Source organism: Cyanistes caeruleus, unplaced genomic scaffold (assembly GCF_971803275.1).
Source record: "Cyanistes caeruleus unplaced genomic scaffold, bCyaCae1.hap1.1 HAP1_SCAFFOLD_100, whole genome shotgun sequence".
Lineage (NCBI taxonomy): Eukaryota > Metazoa > Chordata > Aves > Passeriformes > Paridae > Cyanistes > Cyanistes caeruleus.
The window spans coordinates 645,294-665,325 of NW_028255902.1; the positions used below are offsets into that span (position 1 = coordinate 645,294).

The 20,032-nt window shown below is 57.6% G+C and overlaps 1 protein-coding gene and 1 long non-coding RNA gene across 2 annotated transcripts; both read right to left on the bottom strand.

The window, feature by feature from the left end:
* Positions 1-133: 133 nt before the first annotated feature.
* On the bottom strand, positions 134-19,567 carry LOC147646382 (serine/threonine-protein kinase pim-1-like). Its single transcript, XM_086873514.1, has 6 exons — positions 19,541-19,567; positions 11,560-11,763; positions 11,399-11,449; positions 10,828-11,194; positions 536-712; positions 134-237 (listed from the first exon to the last, which is right to left on the bottom strand). Exons 1-6 carry the CDS (start codon positions 19,565-19,567, stop codon positions 134-136), a joined length of 930 nt encoding a protein of 309 aa, XP_086729640.1.
* LOC147646383 (uncharacterized) lies at positions 8,148-8,764 on the bottom strand. Its single transcript, XR_015281890.1, has 2 exons — positions 8,634-8,764; positions 8,148-8,347 (listed from the first exon to the last, which is right to left on the bottom strand). It is a non-coding gene; the product is annotated as an uncharacterized LOC147646383 (long non-coding RNA).
* Positions 19,568-20,032: the final 465 nt, after the last annotated feature.

Sequence of the window (20,032 nt, forward strand, 5' to 3'; positions counted from 1 at the left end):
GTTCCCTTAGCTGAAGTTGCTAACCAGGACAAAACTTCCAGGCCCGCAGTGGGTTTTGGGTTGTTTTATTTCCTGGGCCCTCAGTCCTGCGTGGGACACGGGAACTGGGTGCTGCAGAGGCTGCGCCAAGGCATCAGAAATGCCCGCCCAACACCCAAGGGTGGTAGAAGATCTGCTCCAGCACCGGCCGGTCCATGGGGTGCTTGGACAAACACCAGCGGATCAGATGTTGGCACTCTGGGGAGAGAAGGCAGAAAGCGGCGCTCACTTGCAGAAGGCTCCTGCCCAGCTGCTCCCGGCGCCTGCAGAAGCCGGGCCACGCTGCGTGTGCTGGGAGCTGCCCTTGGCGGGAGAGCGGCACGGCAGGACAAGCGTCCCCTCCTTCAGCCAAGCGTGCCACACCCAGCCTGCCACGGGCCACCTGCTGCAGCCGGCCCTTGAGGGCACATGGACGTTCCGTGGAGCTGCAGGAGGGCCGGGCTGGGCTGCGCGGTGCCACCTGCCAAAGCCTGCCTGCTTCAGGCCGCGTACCAACCTGGAGAGACCTCCTGCGGGAAGAAGAGCTGCCCCAACACGATGTCACGCTCGTTCTCGAAGGGCAGGAACCCGCACACCATCTCCAACAGCAGCACGCCCAGGGACCAGATGGTCGCCCCATTGCCGTGGTAGCAGCGCAGGCCGATCCACTCGGGCGGGCAGTACGTGCGTGTTCCTAGGGGAGACGGGCGGCGCTGCTCAGGCGCAGGCTGCTGCCTTCCAGAACCTGGCGCCAGCCTCCTGCCAGAGGCAGGGACTGCAGCTGTGGCCACAACTTCCCCCCAAGGCCTGCCCGCCTCCCCCTGACAATGGGCCAAAGCCAAGAATCCATTCTGCAAGGCTGAGAACGCCAGCGGAGCAGCCCAAGGCCTTGTGGGCCTGCCAAGCCGAGGAGCCGGGGCCCGGCTTTTGCAGCCCCTTTCTGTCGGCAGGGCCGGCAGCCGGCTCCTGGGGCACAGCACCTGCCCCGTGCCACAGGGCAGCCGGCAGTCGGCTGAATGCCGCACCCCACGGCCCAGGAGGGAATGGGGCTGTGCAGTGCCTGGCACTGGGAGCAGGGCCCGTGCTCTGGGCTCACCGGCAAACTGTGTGAAGGCCCGCTCCTGGAGGAAGGTGCCGCAACCGAAGTCGATGAGCTTCAGGTCCCCAGTGTCTGGGTTGACGAGGAGGTTCTCTGGCTTGATGTCCCTGTGCAGGACGCCACAAGCCGTGCAGTGCCATACGGCCTCTCTGAGGGATGGAGGCTGTTAGAGATAGCGGAGGCTCCTGGCACCATGGACGTTCTCTGACCGCCTGAGCTTCTTGCATGGATGGCGGGTCTTCTCTGCTGTGCCATCCTTGCAAGGCTTGAGGCTCTCCCAAGGATGGTCAATCTTGCTGAGAGCATCCTCCTGAAGGGATGGCAGCTTCTGGAGAAGCTGGGCGAGCCACAGCAGGGCAGGTGGCCTCACCTCATCAGCTTCTCCAGTTCTTTCCACCACGCCAGCCACATCCCAAAGAAGAGTGGCACAGATGTCCCATTGTGTGCCCAGTGCCGGATCATCACTTCCTGCAGCTCTTGGGCCACTGCCATGCAGGGACCGCAGCTGCAGGAGCTCTCCAGAGGGCTTGTGGGAGCACCTGGCTGCCAGAGAGGGGTCACCCGAAGCCTGGAGAACCTGGGAGCTGCAGGGGCTGCTCGGTTCCTCCATGGGCCTCTGGGCCTAACCCTGGGGCGCTTCCTCATCTGCCGCCTCCGTGGTTTCCAGTGGCCACCGGCCCAGCAGACAGCCACAGCAGCCAGCAGCAGGACAAGGGCAGCCATCAGGACGCCACCGTCAGCCATGGCTACGGCACGTCCCATGGCGACTGCACTGGCAGCTGCGGGGGCTGGCCCGGTTTATATAGGGCTGGCGCGGTGATGTCACAGTGCTGTGGCCAGGACAGCTGTGTGACATCACGGCCCTGCATCACACCAGCGCTCAGCCCCTTTGTGACATCACGGCCCCACCCAATTCAGGGATCACAGCCCTGGCTCATCCCTGAAGATGAACATGGCCTGGAAAAGCCTGGAAATCAGAACCGGAGCTCAGCCCCTTGCAATGAATCCTCCCCTGGAGCAAGTGGCAGCACATCAGGAAGAGTGCTGCTACCATCTGTGTCAAGCCCCGGCTCCGAGGACTCTGCAGTGGCACCAACTTCAAACTACCACTACCCTGTGCCAGAGAACATCCCCCAGAGACAAAGGGAGGTGAAGTTCCTCTGTCTCTGGGGAGCTCTCCTGAAATGGCTGGCGGGGACTGCAAGAGTTTTCTCATAGCAGCTCACCAACTTCTGCAGAGCCTCCATTCTAAATAAATCCGGATATTCCAAAGAGCGCTCATGGTTGTCCCACTGCTCTGGTTTTGACTGCCATGGGGTTCCTCTCTTCCCAAGAGCTGGCACGTGCTGGGTTTGGATTCAAGATGGGAATGCTGTGGTTCAGTCAGGAGTGGTTTGGTTTCTGCTGAGCAGGGCTTGCCCTCTTCAAGGACTTTGCAGTGTCCCTTGGTACAATGCGTGTTTTCCTCTGGGAAGGGAGGGGTGAGTGTTGAAGACAGAGGCAATAAATGCATTAGAAAACCTGCACTGTGTCTGTGTCCATGTTTGTCAGGTGACCATCCACATCCTGGAAGGGGACGATGTAATTTCTATAATTTCTTTTTTTAATGTATTAACAAATCAGTTTTTATTGTGCCTCACATTTTTGGCCACCTTCGTCTCCAGCTGAGCTTTCAGTGCACCAAATTTCTTGCTGAAGTGGCAAGAAGCATCTCTGTATTCTTCTCCTGATCTTCATTCCTTGTCCTCTACCCATCCCATCCCACCCCAGGGAGCAGGGACCTTCCTGGGGCAGATCCAGGAAGATATCCAGGACCATCCCTGCCTGGGATGGGTGCCAAGGAGATCCAGGAGGGTTCAGTGTCCAGCTCTAAGTCCTGGGACACCCTGTGCCGTGCTCCCAACAGCCCCGATTTTCAGGAAGGAGCCTCAGCAGTCACCTGACCATCCATGGATTTTTCTTCCAGGAATTCACTGTGGAGCTTGCTTCTGTTTTCCTGCTCTTTCTGAGCTCCTGTCAACATGGCATGGAGCTGGAAGAGGTGGAGAGGAGAAACGTCAGGAAGGAGAAGACAGAAGGAAATTGCTGGGAAAAGGGAGACACACACCCCTAACGGTGGCTGCAGAAAGCTCCACACACTCCAGCCTGCCCCAAAACCAGGGACAGCCCTGGCTAAAATCCAGGAGAAACAGTGCTGAGGATCCAAGGAATCCGAGCCATGATCTGTGTGGAGAGTGTCCCTGACAGGAGGAACGTGAATGGAACCACACGAGGCTGGGGCAGGAGGGTCAGAGCGAGCAGAGAAGGGGGGCCCATCAACATCCTAATTTACTGCTCCAGAGAAAGAAAAATTCCCAGCTTTAATTCCAAGGAGGATAATTTAATATCTCCTTGGCATCTGCAGATCTATGACCTGAATCCAGTCATGAGTTTCCTTCAGGTCTCCACCCTCGGGACCAGTTAAACAGATAGTGGGGTTAAACTCTTTCCCACTTGTTAAATCTGGATCCTCCCATTCCATGAGGGACTTTTAATTGTGTCCCTCAGAGAATCCTTCTGGAGTAGAAGTGCTGGTGTGAAATGAACGGGGACAGGGAGTGTTGGGTGAAGAACAGACTAATGTGATATGGGAATGTGCCTCGCTGGGGATCCATGCCAGCCGAATTTCACCCAGATAAAAAAGAGGCATTAAGTTCAAGCCTTGGGAATCATTTGTTTAAGTTGTGGCAAAGAGAAAGGGCTTATGGCAGTTAATATGATAATTGACTCACCCCTTATAAGGTTATGTTTCTAGAATGTTCCCGGTTCTCTCCCCTGATTGGTTGTTATTTGTTGCAGTATTTTGCATATTTCTAACCCCAGTTTGTGGTTGGAACCATGCCCTCAGGCTCTGCCCTCAGGCCTACCCTATGTATTTTTGTGTCTGCCCGTAGTCCTGGTCTTTGCAGTTTGTCCCTATACTGCGCACGGTTTATGGGCGTTGTCCTTATTTTATTTCTCATAAAAAGTGTTAATTTTAGGCAGACACAAACTCCATCATACCCTTTCATTTTATTTGCACCTCAATTCCCTGAAGTCAGAGAAACCTAAAGTTTTAAAGGTACTGGTTTTCAATGGGATAGGATCCATTTAATTCCCAGAAAGAGGCACAGAATTAGATTTGAATCCAAGTTCGGATTCAGCATGGGAATGTAGTGGACAGCACACCGATGGTTTCCATGTTGCTGAGCAGGGCTTGTCCTGTCCATGGACTTTGCAATCCCCTATTGGACAATCCATGTCCCATGCTCTGCCAGCAAGGAGGTGACACCATCACCGTTCCCCTCCTCATCCCCGTGTCCTATTTAGACAAGAATCTTCCTTCTCCTCTGCTCCAGAGGGTGCTCGAGTGCCCACAGGGAGCCCCTTCCTCGCTCCCGTGGAACTGGTGAGGGCTGGGGTGACGCAGGGCCGTGATGTCACAAAGGGGTTAAGCTCTGGTGTGATGCAGGGCCGTGATGTCACACAGCTGTCCTGCCCACAGCACTGTGACATCACTGCGCCAGCCCTATATAAACCGGGCCAGCCCCCGCAGCTGCCAGTGCAGTCGCCATGGGACGTGCCGTAGCCATGGGTGACGGTGGCGTCCTGATGGCTGCCCTTGTCCTGCTGCTGGCCGCTGTGGCTGTCTGCTGGGCCGGTGGCCACTGGAAACCATGGAGGCAGCAGACGAGGAAGCTCCCCAGGGTTAGGCCCAGAGGCCCATGGAGGAACCGAGCAGCCCCTGAGGCTCCCAGGTTCTCCAGGCCTCGGGCCACCCCTCGCCGGCGGCCAGGTGCTCCCGCAAGCCCCCTGGAGAGCTCCTGCAGCTGCAGTCCCTGCATGGCAGTGGCCCAAGAGCTGCAGGAAGTGATGATCCGGCACTGGGCACACAATGGGACATCTGTGCCGCTCTACTTTGGGATGTGGCTGGCGTTGTGGAAAGAACTGGAGAAGCTGATGAGGTGAGGCCACCTGCCCTGTTGTGGCTCGCCCAGCTTCTCCAGAAGCCGCTATCCCTTCAGGAGGATGCTCCCAGCAAGATTGACCTTGGGAGAGCCTCAAGCTATGCAAGGATGGCACGGCAGAGAAGACCCGCCATCCGTGCAAGAAGCTCAGGCGGTCAGAGAACGTCCATGGTGCCAGGAGCCTCCACTATCTCTAACAGCCTCCATCCCTCAGAGAGGCCGTATGGCACTGCACGGCTTGCGGCGTCCTGCACCGGGACATCAAGCCAGAGAACCTCCTCGTCAACCCAGACACTGGGGACCTGAAGCTCATCGACTTCGGTTGCGGCACCTTCCTCCAGGAGAGGGCCTTTGCACAGTTTGCCGGTGAGCCCAGAGCGCGGGCCCTGCTCCCAGTGCCAGGCACTGCACAGCCCCATTCCCTCCTGGGCCACGGGGTGCGGCATTCAGCTGGCTGCCGGCTGCCCTGTGGCACGGGGCAGGTGCTGTGCCCCAGGAGCCGGCTGCTGGCCCTGCCGACAGAAAGGGGCTGCAAAAGCCGGGCCCCGGCTCCTCGGCTTGGCAGGCCCACAAGGCCTTGGGCTGCTCCACTGGAGTTCTCAGCCTTGCAGAATGGTTTCTGGGCTTTGGCCCATTGTCAGGGGGAGGCGGGCAGGCCTTGGGGGGAAGTTGTGGCCACGGCTGCAGCCCCTGCCTCTGGCAGGAGGCTGGCGCCAGGCTCTGGAAGGCAGCAGCCTGCGCCTGAGCAGCGCCGCCCGTCTCCCCTAGGAACACGCACGTACTGCCCGCCCGAGTGGATTGGCCTGCACTGCTACCACGGCGATGGGGCGACCATCTGGTCCCTGGGCGTGCTGCTGTTGGAGATGGTGTGCGGGTTCCTGCCCTTCGAGAACGAGTGTGACACCGTGTTGGGGCAGCTCTTCTTCCCGCAGGAGGTCTCTCCAGGTTGGTACGCGGCCTGAAGCAGGCAGGCTTTGGCAGGTGGCACCGCGCAGCCCAGCCCGTTCCTCCCGCAGCTGCGCGGGACGTCCATGTGCCCTCAAGGGCCGGCTGCAGCAGGTGGCCCGTGGCAGGCTGGGTGTGGCACGCTTGGCTGAAGGAGGGGACGCTTGTCCTGCCGTGCCGCTCTCCCGCCAAGGGCAGCTCCCAGCACACGCAGCGTGGCCCGGCTTCTGCAGGCGCCAGGAGCAGCTGGGCAGGAGCCTCCTGCAAGTGAGCGCCGCTTTCTGCCTTCTCTCCCCAGAGTGCCAACATCTGATCCGCTGCTGTTTGTCCAAGCACCCCATGGACCGGCCGGTGCTGGAGCAGATCTTCTACCACCCTTGGGTGCTGGGCGGGCATTTCTGATGCCTTGGCGCAGCCTCTGCAGCACCCAGTTCCCGTGTCCCACGCAGGACTGAGGGCCCAGGAAATAAAACAACCCAAAACCCACTGCGGGCCTGGAAGTTTTGTCCTGGTTAGCAACTTCAGCTAAGGGAACCTCTTAGCAAAAGGGGTAATCAGAGAGTTCCCCTCAGACTTTGTCAAGCTTTTGGTGCCTTTCCTCCAGGTTGTCCCTCAAAATCAGAGGGGGGTGGAGCCTGCACCAGTTCCCTGCAAATCGGTGGGAGACAGAGACTTCTCCCAGGCCCCTCAAAGCTGGAGGAGGATGGAGGCGATCCCCGGGCCCCCCAAACTGAAGGGAGATAAATACCTGCCCCCCCCAAACTAAGAGATGGATGTAGCCTAGAGCATCCCCCAAGTCAGAGGGGGAAGAGGAGACTGCCAGCCACCCCAAAGAGGAGGGGAACTGTGCCTGTGCCAGCCCCACAAATTGCAAGGGGACAGAGAACACCCCTGGCCTGGCAAAGGACAAAGAGCAGCCGGGGGCTGCCAGGATGGTGACAACACTGGCAACCCCCAAATCAGAGAGGGACTAAGAGCCCGCACAGGCTTCCCAGAAGCAGAAAGGGGGCAGCAAATATCCCCTGTCCCCCTAAGTCCGAGGGGCACAGACACAAAAGGCCCCACAAAAAGAGCATGAGGAACCAAGAGCACTGCTGGCCCCACAAGGGTAAGGAGGATGGAGAAACTCCCCATCTGTCTTTGTTTTGGAAGACAGGTGTCAGCTAGGGAGGGCAGGGGCCTCCCCTGGAATGAAAATGTAGACCCCCTCCCTCTGAATTATTATAATTCTGAAATCAAGGGGCTTTCAGGCAGAGATCTGAGGATAGGAATGACAGTTCTTTATTAGTATTTATAACCAGGCAAACAAACAACAATAACTACAGCATTAGCAAGAAAACAGAACCAGGGACCCCGTGACAGCTTTCTCGACTGAGATGGGATGGAGGAGAGGCTTTGTTTCACAAACCCCCTCGGGCGGGCAGTCCCGGTGCTCCTGCAGGGCTCTGAGGAACACTCAGCTGGAACAGCAGGGATGAGCTGAGATCCTGGGCCGGTGGCTGAGGTGGATCAGCAGCTCCACGGCGGTGCCTGGCACTGCCACACATCCCGGCAGGACAGGGGGTGCGAGGCCACCAACAAAGAGGGGAGGAGGAGAAGCAGCAGCAGCTCCGTCTGGATGATGGTGAAATTCCCTTCTCCCCACCACAACAACTCTGTGCCCGAAGTGTCCTTCTCCAAAACTGAAGAAAGCCCACCAAACTGTCGCCACCCTCCTTTTTTTCCTGCCCCCTTCCCTCCTTGGTCCCGGCCAAACTCTTTGTCTTTTTTCAAGCACCCACCAAGTACCCACAGTTAGGTTTTCCCCCCAACTAATGGGTAAAAATCCTATGGGCAAGCCAGAAATAAAAAAGAAAGACACCTAACCCCCACCAGTCCCTGAGACTGGGGCTTGGCCTTCCTCGTGGAGAGGGGCATCAAGGAAGGCTGCAGTGTGATGGAGACTGTGATGGGCTGGAACTCACTGGGGGAAAGGAGGGAGCAGTTGTGAAGAAAAAGGCAGGTGGGGGAGAGAAGTGTTCAGAGAAGAGCTGAGCTACAGCTTGAGCAAGCTGAAAAATGTCATTTGGAGTCATCCCAGATGGATTTCATTTCAGAAGTTATGGAACAAGTTTAATTTTTGGGGGGTGTCGTGTTTTCCCTTGGAGGTGGACACTGTGCAGACTTGAGCTGCATTGCCAGAATGCTCAAGTCTCTGCTGCAGGTCACAGCGTTTCTTCTTTGGCTGATCCCGGCCCGGTGCTGAGCCCAGCAGAGCCCTGGCAGAGCCCAGAGCAGCCTCAGCATCCGCAGAGCCCGGCTGCAAGGAGAGAAAGCAGAAACCGCCCGTCAGCTGAAGGCTCCTGTCCCCTTGTCCCAGCCAGCCGCGGTGCCCAGGCCATGCTGGCCGTGCTCAGAGCTGGGCCCAAAGCTGCCCATCACTGCTGCCTTGGGGAGCAGAGCAGGAGGGCAGGACATGTGCCCAGCCTGCAGCCAGCCACGGCAGATCCAGCCCCTCAGCAGCTGCCCAGAGCGGGATGCTCCTGTGCCCGCTGCCATCTCCCAAAAGCTCTTGTCCCAGCCATGCCAAGGAGATGAGGACCCACCTCACACCATCCGCTGCCACAAGAAGAGCTGGTCCCAAACGATGTCCTCAGTCTTCTCCAAGGGCACGGCCCATCCACGCCACAGCTGGTTCCAAGCACTTCCTGATCCAGACTGGACCCCACCTAGAACGCTTCCTTTAGAAAAACAAACAACAAATTAATGAAAATAGGTTACAGACAAAAAGGGGAAACAAGAAAAATAGTAAAAAATCCTATGTCTGTCAGGAGCTTGAGGAAGGCCCAACGCCTACATTCTGGGGAAAAACCCACCCATGGGTGAGGGAAGCCCATGCTTTCTCCCTTTCCCCCTGCACTGTCCCCCAAAATCACGGTGATCCCAAAGCAAAGCAGGGGAGTGGAGCAGCCCAAGCCCTTCCTTGCCTGCACAGCAAAGCAGCCGTGCTCAGGTTCTGGAGTCCCACCTGTGCTCCTGCCATGGGGGTTTGTTTGTGTTGGGCTGGCTGCCCCAGCCCCAGCCCGGGGCACGGTGGGTGCTGGGGGCTGTTGGCAGGGCCAGGATCCCACTCCCATTTTGTAACCACCCCAGCCCACGTCCCCAGCCCTGCCAAAAACCAGCTGGGCAGCCACTGAGGAATCAGTTGCATCTGCCCCAGCAAAGGGGAAACCTTTGGTTCCCGGCCAATGCACAAATCTGGGAGCATCCACCTGGGTCTGGACTTACCTGAAAATTCCCTGTGGAGCCTGGCTTTGAAGAAGGTGCCAGAATCAAAGTCCATCATCGCCAGCTCCCGCTGGCCAGGTGCAGGAAGAGGTTGTCATCCTTGCTGCTGTCCTCCATGTCTCCAGCAGCAGCAGCAGCCCCACCTGGTGCAGCTTCTCCAGGGCCTCCTTCTTCCCTGGGGTGACACCAGGCTGTCAGGGTTCTGCCCAGGGCCCGGCTGTCAGTGAACCAGGACAGGCAAAACCAGCTCAGATGGTGCCCACCAGTGCTGGGCAGAGCAGCTCAGCTCCAGCACAAGGGCTGTGTGTTCCCATTCCATGACCCCAGTGCAGTGACACAGGCAGGACAAAAAAGTCTGGGTTTCTTTGCTGCTGATTGCCAGGGCATGTGTGGAGCTGTAACTTACCAGGTCCCTGCATCACTGTGCCCGTGGCTCTCTCCCTTCTTCTAGGGCTGATGAATATCCTGCATCCAGGGATCACAGGACAGGTCTTCTAATGAGGGCCTGTCCAAGGAGTTCAGGGATAAACACCACCTGATCAGAATCTGGCAGTCTGGGGAGAGAAACCACAAACCACTGGTCAGTTGGAGAAGGCTCCTGTCTGCTTTGCCCCACTATTCCCGTGCCCAGGCCACGCTGGATGTGCTCAGAGCTGGGCCTAAACTTTCCCATCAATTCTTTGTTTTGGAGGAGAGCAGGAGAGCAGGACATGTGCCACCTCCTCAGCAGCTGCCAGAGCGGGATGCTCACGAGCCCGCTGCTGTCTCCCAACACTGGTGTTCCCCCCGTGCCCAGAGATGAGGATCCACCTTGGGAGAGCCGTTGTGGCAGCGGGAGCTGGCCCCATCTGATGTTCCTGCCCCTCCTGAAAGGGTGCTCCCCGCAGACCATCTCGTGCAGCAGGATGCCCAGGGACCAGACGGTCGCTGCCTCGCCATGGTACCAGCCGAAGTCGTTCCATTCCGGGGGGCTGTATGACGGTGTTCCTATGGAATATGGATGGAGCTCATCAGGGGGATGCTGCTGCTCCCAGAGCCTGGCCCCAGCATCCCTGGGCATGTGGGGGCTGCCCCAGTGGCACACGGGGTGACCTGCTGCCCTCTCGCCAGCACCTGGGACTTGGGTACAAACCTGGGGTTGGAAAAGAAGCCACTGGTGTTGGAAGAGGGCAGCAGAAACCCTGGCAAGGCCTGACCATGACACACAAAGAGAAATACCCACTCCGTGCTGGGGAAAAACCATACCCACATCCTCCCTGCTGGCATTGCCCAAAAAATATTTTGAACCAAGGTAAACCAGGTGAGCAGAGCAGTCCAAGCCCATTCTCACCTGTACACCAAACCAGCAGGTGCACAGGTTCTGGCTCCCCCTCTCTGCTATCCCCATCCACGGGGGTTTTGTCAGTCTGGCTGCCCCAGCCCCAGCCCCAGTCCTGGGAGAATCCCCGCTGCCACACCCAGGTTGGGCCAGGAGATGCCAGGACCAGGATCACCACCCCTGTGTGGGCTCACCTGCAAATTGAGTGTAGGCTGTGTCCTGCAGGTAGGTGCCACAGCCGAAGTCGATCAGTTTTGCCTCGCCGGTGTCCAGGTCTACCAAGACGTTCTCAGGTTTGATATCTCGGTGCAGGACCCCGCAGCTGGTGCAGTGCCGCACGGCCGCCAGCACCTGCTGGAACAGCTCCCGCGCCTCTTCCTCGGACAGGAACCTCCGTGCCCGAATGAAACGTCGCAGGTCCTGACACCGCTCCGGGCGCTCCAGCACCATCACGATGGTGTTGGGGAGCTCAAACCATTCCAGCAGCTGCACCACACCGGGGAAGCCTGTGGACACCTTGTCCAGCAGCACTATCTCCAGGGGTGCGCTGGTGCCGTCGGGCTGCGGGAGGAGCACGGTGCCGTCAGTGGGGCTGAGGCCGTGCCAGGGCTCGGGGAGCCCTCAGCCAGCCCGGGATGCTCTGTGCCCTCCGCTGGCCCCACGCCCGCTCTCCCTCCAGGTGTCCTGGCGGCTCCCAGCCTGCCGGGCCCCGGCTCATCCCCGCCCGGCACGGCCCGGCTTCTGCCGCTGGCCCCGCTCACTCACCAGCTCGCCCCAGTGCCGGACGCGGTTCCGTGGCACCTTTTTGATGGCCACCTGCAAGCCAAAGGGAACAGCGGATTCAGCTCACCGCCCACCGTGTCCAGCCCCATCCTCCTCCTCCGCCCCCTCCTCCTCCTCCGCCCGCCGCCGGCCCCTCTGCTCACCGGGAGTCCGTCCGAGAGCCGAGTGGCCGCAAAAACTCTGCCAAAGCCGCCGCGCCCCAGCAGTGAACCCACTCGGTAGCGCTGCTGCAGGGCCTGCTGCGCCTTCCCTGGGGAAGAGACGCGGCCGTCAGTGCTCGGCCCGGGGCCAGGAACGGCCCCCGAGCGCTCCCCGAGCTCCCCGGGCCGGGCACCCGCAGGCGTTCCCTCATTGGAACGCGACAGCGGCGGAGCTCGGGCCGGGGAAGCCGCAGCGGAGGCGGCGGCAGCGGCCGCACCGCCTGTGTCCTCCGCGGGCCCCGGGAGGAGCCGGGGCCGGGGCCGGGGCCGGGGCCGGGGCCGGGGCCGGGGCCGGGGTCGGGGTCGGGGCCGCGGGCCGGCCAGGCGGAGCCAAAGGGCGGCAATGCCGCCCCAGCCCCTGGCACTGATGCCCGCCCAGCACAGCCAGAGGCAGGCGAAGAGGAGACCTCGGCGGGATGGGCGGGGACGGGGCCGGGGCAGCCCCACCCGGGGCCGGGGGCGGACCGGGGGCATGGCCCGGGTGGGCACGGGGAGAGGGAACCTGGAAGAGGAGGGGACACAGGAAAAGGGAGACCGGGAGAAGATGAGGGACAGTGGGAGAGGGAGAAGAGAGAGAGAGAATTGATAAATTTTCTGCTGTCGCTGCTTTCGCTGCCGCCGCCGCTGCTGCTGCTGCTGCTGCTGCCGCCGCTGCCGCTGCAACTGAAGCACCGGGGCCGTTTGTCCCCGTGTCCGTTTGTCCGTTGCCCGCTCGGCCCCGCCCCGAGCCCCGCGCTCCCCGGGCAGCCCCTGAGCCTGGCCAAACACGGCAACTTTGCCCTGCTGAGCCAAGAGCCAGAGTCTGGACTCCTGCACAGGGGCACAGCAATGCCCTTGGCTGCTGCTGTGCCTTGTCCCTGCTGAGGCTCAGACACCGTCTGAGCACATTCCCTGAATGCAGAATTTGTACCTGAGCCAAGCACTGCACTTGTGTCTCCAGCATTGCTTTCCAAGGAAAACAGGGCAAGGCAAACTGGCTATAGCTCAGGGTATTTTACAGGGTCTAAAACTTGCCAAGTCTCAGATCTTAGAGGTGAGAGCCATTTGGAATGAATGGGATGGAGAAACAGTGCAAGATGGAAAAGGGGAACATAAAAATAAATAGAGAAAAATAGAAAATAACATATTGTTCATTTCTTTGGATTTTATTTTCATTTCTTAAAAAAGCTGTTTCAATTTTCCCAGAATCTTCTCCCCAGTCCCGTCTGTTCTTTCCAAAAACCTGTCCTGGAGAACAAGGTGCAGCTCCCATCACAAGATGTGCCCCCAGCTGCAGCTTCTCTTGGCTTCCCACACTGTGAGTGCAGCACAACTCTTGAAGCAAAGCAGGACAAATGTTTGAAGAACTTGACAACTTGTTCTTTCTTTTCCTTGTGCACAGGGGAGTTGTGCCATTGGTGAGGTTTTCATTGTTCCTCTTCTACCCAAAGAAAACATGATGGGCTACCAGGAATTGTTGGGGAATACAAGCCTGGCTGAATGTGGAGAAAGAATCTCCAGAGCCTGCAGCCAGCAGTGGAGAGCTCATCATTCCAACAGCCCCATGGACATCTGGAAAGTGACCTGGAACATGAAGATGGGCTGACAGAGGGAGTTTGTTTCTGTGTTCAGTTGAGATGATTCTACATCTCTTGCAGTGGGAGAAATCAAGAGCACAATCAGTTGATGATAAGCAGCAGAACATGATAAGCTGGAGCTCTCAGTGGGTGAGAGAAAGAATGTGAAAAGGAGAAATGCAGGGAATGACTTGGTGAACTTTGTGTGTAAGAAGGGTCATTTTTTCCTAATAATTCCCAATTCATTCCCCTTGCTTTTATCCTTTTAACAAGGCCAATTGCATCTCAGATTCCCCAGGAAATGGGAACCCTGACCTTGTGGAGCTGCCTGAAAGGTGCCCTGTTCCTTTTTCTTCTGCTGCTCAGAAGAAACAATGAAGCGAGTTGGGAAGTTCTGGTTTTTCTTTCTCCTGGTGGATTTTTTCATTTTATTTGCCACTGCAGAGGCAATTTCTGTGATGGCCTCTGTCAGTTGATTCTATTTCAGCAGCAGCAGCAGCAGCAACAGGGCTGTGTTTGAACACTGCAAATGTGACCTGTGTGGCTTTAATTCTCCTTGACTTAGTGCTGAGGGACTTGGGAGCATTTTGATCTCTACTGATCATGATGCCTGAAACAAAAATCCTGAGTTTCCTGTGACAAAGCACAGTGGGTAGCACTGATTGAAAGAGGCAATTGCAGCTGTACTGCTAAAATTCAAGTGGCAAGCAGAAGAAGGGCAAGAGCAGCCGGGATCTACACTTGCCAAGGCCAGGGCACCAACAGCCTCCTGCTGTCACCTCAGGGTGAGTAAAACAGGGCTGAAAACAGCGCTGGAACCCGATCCTTTCTTCCTCTGAGGGCTGGCTGAGGGCAGCAGAGGCGGGCCCTGAGGAATCAGGGCTGTTTGCGGGGGATTGTTGCTGTAGTCCAGCATTGCCCTGGCAAAAGCCCTGGGAAGCCGAGGCAGGAGCAGGTGGGAAGGGCCGGCGCTGCTGCTGCTCGTGGCCGGGAGCCCCGGCCGGGCCGGGCCTGCGCCCGCTGCGCTGCGGCTGCTGCTGCTGCCAGAGCCGGGCGGGACTCGGGGACAGGGAATGGACACGGGGGGACAGCAAAGGCCTTGGGGGCTGCAGGGATGTTGGTGCTGGGGCCAGCACCAGCACAGAGCTTCAGCCCGCAATGAACCCCGAGGGAAACGCTGGGGAAAGGCTCCATTCAGCCTTTCTTTACTCGGCGCTGTGAAGGGACCGAAATAAAAGGAGAGTGTGCAGGGCCCGACCCCTTCTCCTTTGGGAGGAGCCCCTGGGGCTGTGAGGGGCCGTGAGGGGAAATGAGAGGTTTTACGGGGCCATGAGAGGTTCTGTGGGGCCATGAGGGGCTGTGAGGGGAAATGAGGGGCCATGAAGGGACGTGAGGGGCTGTGAGAGGTTCTGTGGGGCCATGAGAGGTTCTGTGGGGCCATGAGGGGCTGTGAGGGGCCATGAGGGGCTGTGAGGGGCCAAGAGACGTTCTATGGGGCCATGAGAGGTTCTATGGGGCCATGAGGGGCTGTGAGGGGCCATGAGGAGCCTCAGCCCTGGCAGGAGGGGTCCCACCATGTCCCCAGGGCAGAGCAGCCGTGAGGGGCCGCGAGTGCAGATGTGGCAGCAGAGCGGGCTTGGGGCACTTCTGGGAAGGGATGAGACCCTTCCCCAGCTCCAAATCACACCAAACACACCATTAAAAGGATTTTCCATCTTTAGAATCCACTGGCAACTTGGAAATGACTGTACAGTTTAATCACAGTGGGAAAAGCAAGGGAATTTTCCCAGTGAGAGACATCCAGCCATTTTTATTCATGTCTAAGATTTAAAAGTCTTGACAGTGAAAAGTAATACTAATAAATAATAATAACAACAAGAACAAGAAATAAAGCCCTGAATCCCAACAATCAGCTCAGAAACATGTTTTTGTTTGTAATAGATTAGTAGTAAAGAAATAAATGAAATAGATTTCATTTGTAATTCAGACATGTTTCATCCTTTTCCCAGTTTCTGGTCCCCTTTCTCCAGGGTCATTTCCTTTACTCACCCACTTCTAATAGGTAGAAGGGAGTTAAGCACACTGGAAAAGACAACAGCTCCTGTTTCCAAGGGAAGCAGCCACCACTCCAGGGAACCTGAATTGCCCCCAGGCTCGTGTGTGCACTTGAAGGGTGAGCAGGTGTTGGGGACAGAGATCTCAAACTCCTTCTAAGGCTGTGAGAAACCCACCAGTGGCAAAGTATCATTGTGGGTCAGCTCCTGCTGAAATTCCATTCCCCCACACCCTCCAAATGGGCAGGCAGGGCTGGGCTCTGGCAGGGTTCAGTTCTGAGTGCCTTGTGCTCCCTGGCATGGAAGTGATCCTATGAACTCTGGTACTGATGGATTGTGGAATGGCTGCTGAAGGAGGAGGGGGAATCTCAGCAGACAGGAAAGTCTCTTCTTCTCCCTTCTCCCTGCAGAACCCCCTCTCCAAAGAGAAATGCCTGTGCTGGGTTTCCATGGCACCCCTTCCCTCAGCCCAGTGTCTGAGCCACTGTGTGCTCTGCAGGACCAAAGCCAGAGGAGTCCCAATATCAGTCACCCCACGGTCCCCACACAGCAGGAGAAAGCACTGCTTGCAGTGGGGCTGCTGATCTGTGACCCGTCCTGGTTCCATCCACCCCACTCCTCTCAGCCACAGGCACCAGAAGGATCCCAGGAAAGCCACAGTGCTCTACCAGATGCCAGGAACACTCCCTGCTGTGGCCTCAGGGATGCTGGGTGACCTCGTGGATGAGGATCTGTGGCTGGTGATGGAATGTGTGGATGGAGGCCCTTGACAGGAGGTTGTTGGAGACCCGTGTGGGGCTGAAGGAGAGATGGCAGCTGTCAGTGGGGAGGGCAGGGACCCCGCTTGTGAGTCCATTGCCTTGGACACCCTCAGCCACAAGATGTCCAAGGAGTCACACAAGGCTTTGGCACTCTCAGCCTTCTTTCCCCCAAGTTCCTGCTTTCTGTACATTGACAGTAGAGAACCTTGCTTGTTTCTAGAACTAGAACAAAGATCCCAGATGGAACAATCCTTGCTGGTTTTAGTCAGAAGCATCAGTGACCAAAAGTTGTCTTTCCTTTGGTTTGGTCACATCTTTGTTCCTTCTCAGTGTTCAGGCTGGGCTGTGGGGTGTCCTCATTTGCTGCATTTTCTGAGTTCCTCTTGGATCCTTTGAGCAATAGGTTGTGCCCTCTGAGGATCCTCTGTGCTCCTTGGTGACCCAGGAGAACCTTCCAGGCGGTTTCTGGGGGAGCTGCTGCTGTGATGTCACAGGAACGTTGCCGTGTCCTTGTGGTGTTCCCGTTGCTGTGGGGCACAGAGGCCTCAGTGTCAGAGCGGCTCTGGGCACCTGCTCATTGCCTGAGGATCCTCCTGCCCGAGGCATTCTCAGCAGCCAGCCCAGCCCCTGACGGGTGTCCTTCTGTCCTGGCAGGGGGACAGACAGTCTGCAGATGTGTGCAGCACAGGCAAAATGATCCAGCAAGTGGTTGCTGCAGTTTGCACTCTGCACTCTGGGGCTTCTGATGGGTATTTTTTAACCCACTGGGCCCCTAAGTCGAGGATTTCCCCAGGTGCACCATATGTGCCTTTGGGATTGCTGTGGGCTTTCTGTTCTTCCTTTGGAACTGAGGTGATTTTGAAAGAAAATTGCCATTAGGATGCCATTTATTTGGGAAAGCTCTTGCCAACAACTTCTTAGAAAGGGGTTGTTTTTGGCCAGCAGGGTGTGCACAGCATTTGGAATGGAGCCTGGGGGGGTTCTGTTCCCCAAGAGGAGAGTCTGTGGCAGTGAACCCTGGCATTCCTCCCTCTGTTTGCTGATCCAGCCAAAAACTGGACACAGCCTTGTATTTTGTGCTGTTCTCTTGCTTGCTGTGTGATCCAAAAGGACTGTGGCTCCAGGAGGGAAGTTGTGAAAGCAAAATGCTCTCTTGGCATTGACTTGTTGTGTGGGATTTTCCAGCAGAGGCAGCTTTTTCTCCTAACAGCATCTGGTTCAGGTGAAGGTCACCTCACACATGGATACTGCACAGCTCCTTCTTCAGTGAGCAGGAAAGGAACCTTTGGTGTTCAGAGATCCCAGTTGTTCCCTTTCAACACCATCATGAGCCCAGTACGCTCCAGTATGATCCTTGTCACAAGGCAGCACTCCCAGGATGGTCCCAGTTGCCTCTGGCTAGATCAACCCAGTCAGTCCCAGTATGATGCCATTGGCTCCCAGCATGCTCCCAGTTGCTCCCAGTCACCCCCAGTATGGGGGATGATGTGCATGGTGTGTTCCCAGTCATTCTCAGATACTCCCAGTATGAGTCCAGCTACTCCCAGTATGATCCAAAATTGGATTGCTGGGAGGCCTCATGGAATCCTGGAGACCATTGTGACACTCTAGGGCCCCATGGAACCGTGGTGACACCAGGTTGGCTGGGAGTGTTGATGTGCTGCAGGGTAGGAGGGCTCTGCACAGGGAGCTGGACAGGCTGGATCCAGGGCCCAAACCCAACAAGGTGAGGTTTAACAAGTCCAAGTGCCGGGTCCTGCACTTTGGCCACAACAACCCCTGCAGGGCTACAGGCTGGGGACAGAGTGGCTGGACAGCAGCCAGGCAGAAAGGGAGCTGGGGCACTGATGGACAGCAGGCTGGGCATGAGCCAGCAGTGTGCCCAGGTGGCCAAGAAGGCCAATGGTTCCTGGCCTGGATCAGGAACAGTGTGGCAAGCAGGAGCAGGGCAGGGATTCCTCCCCTCTACTCTGCACTGGTTGGGCAGCACCTCGAGTGCTGTGTCCAGTTCTGGGCCCCCAATTTAGGAAGGCCATGGATGGGCTGGAGCGTGTCCAGAGAAGGGCAACAAGGCTGGTGAGGGGTCTGGAGCACAAGTCCTGTGAGGAGGAGCAGAGTGAGCTGGGGTTGTTTGTCCTGCAGAAGAGGAGGCTCAGGGGAGACCTCATCACTCTCTAGGAGTCCCTGACAGGAGGGTGCAGCCAGGTGGAGGTCAGGCTCTTTTCCCAGGGAACAGGGACAGGACAAGAGGACACAGTCTCTTAAGCTGCACCAGGGGATGTTTAGGCTGGACATGAGGAAATATTCTTCACAAAAAGGGTTATTGGTCATTGGAATGTGCTGCCCAGGGAGGTGGGTGAGTCACTGTCCCTGGAAGTGTTCAAGGAAAGACTGGATGTGGCACTCAGTGCCATGGCCTGGGTGACAAGGTGGTGTTGGGTCACAGGTTGGACTTGATGCTCTCCAAGGTCTTTTCCAGCCTGGTTGATTCTCTGATGATTGTGACCCTGCAGGGCCCTGGGGAAGCAAGGGGCCACTGTGACACTGTGGGGCCTGGTGGAACTCAGAGGGCCACAGTGACCCTGTGTCCCACATGGCACCACAGAGCCAAGGGGCCATGGTGACACCATGGGGCTACATGGAAGCACAGAGTCCACGGTGACCGTCGGGGTCCTCATTGAACCACAGAGGCCCCTGTGAGACTGCAGGGCCTTGTGGAACCATGCAGAGCATTGTGACAGAGCAGGACCTCGTGTCATGATCGGGCCATTGGGACACTGCAGGGCACCATGGAACCAAGGGGACATTGTGACTCTGGGAGGCCTCATGGAATCCTGGAGACCATTGTGACACTCTAGGGCCCCATGGAACCGTGGTGACACCAGGTTGGCTGGGAGTGTTGATGTGCTGCAGGGTAGGAGGGCTCTGCACAGGGAGCTGGACAGGCTGGATCCAGGGCCCAAACCCAACAAGGTGAGGTTTAACAAGTCCAAGTTCCAGGTCCTGCACTTCGGCCCAAACAACCCCTGCAGTGCTCCAGGCTGGGGACAGAGTGGCTGGACAGCAGCCAGGCAGAAAGGGAGCTGGGGCACTGATGGACAGCAGGCTGGGCATGAGCCAGCAGTGTGCCCAGGTGGCCAAGGAGGCCAATGGCTCCTGGCCTGGATCAGGAACAGTGTGGCAAGCAGGAGCAGGGCAGGGATTCCTCCCCTCTACTCTGCACTGGTTGGGCAGCACCTCGAGTGCTGTGTCCAGTTCTGGGCCCCCAATTTAGGAAGGCCATGGAGGGGCTGGAGCGTGTCCAGAGAAGGGCAACAAGGCTGGTGAGGGGTCTGGAGCACAAGTCCTGTAAGGAGCAGCTGAGGGAGCTGGGGTTGTTTATCCTGGAGGCTCAGGGAAGACAAGGTGTGTCAGTGTACAATTCGGACTTGATGATCTCCAAGGTCTTTTCCAACCTTGCTGATTCTGTGATTCTCTCAAACCACCCTTGCAGCAGGTGCAGGATGAACCCTGGGCCTCCTCTTCACAAGGTCCAGCAGCCCAGGTCCCTCACCTTCTCCACACAGGCCCCAAAGCCCATCCTGTCAGTCCTGCAGAGCCTCTCCAGCTCCTCCTCATTGCCCAGAACAGGGAGCCCCAGAGCCAGACACAGCAGCCCAGATGTGCCCCCCTGGCCTGTGCTGCCTCTGGCAAGGGAGCAGCACGAGGCCCTGCAGGACCCTGCAGACAATTCCTGAAGCACTTGTAGGATGATCCTGCTCCCCAGGGGACATTCCCGTGGTGCCAACTGGGGAACTGAAATGGGGAGTATGGCCAAAGAGGAAAGGGCAAACAGGGATGGGCTGTTAGCAGGGCAGGGAACAGGGGTGGGCAACAGGAAGAAATCTGGAGCAGGGAAGAGTAAAGAAAGCAAAGGTGAAGCAAAGGAAATGCTCAGGGCAGTTTGGGGGTGGCTGCCAGGCAGCCCTGGCTCTGAGCAACAACATCTGCAGTGGCACAGGAAACTCACAGCTCATGGGAACAAACTTTCTGTGTGACTTCAGAG

Bases quoted from the DNA above. Each gene is read 5' to 3' on its own strand.
- LOC147646382 (XM_086873514.1), bottom strand. From the start codon at position 19,567: ATGGGCTTTGGGGCCTGTGTGGAGAAG. The intron at 11,195-11,398 runs GTGAGTGAGCGG...CTCCTCCCGCAG, and splicing joins TCCGGCACTGGGGCGAGCTG to CCCGACGGCACCAGCGCACC. The intron at 713-10,827 runs GTGAGCCCACAC...CGTCTCCCCTAG, and splicing joins AGCCTACACTCAATTTGCAG to GAACACGCACGTACTGCCCG.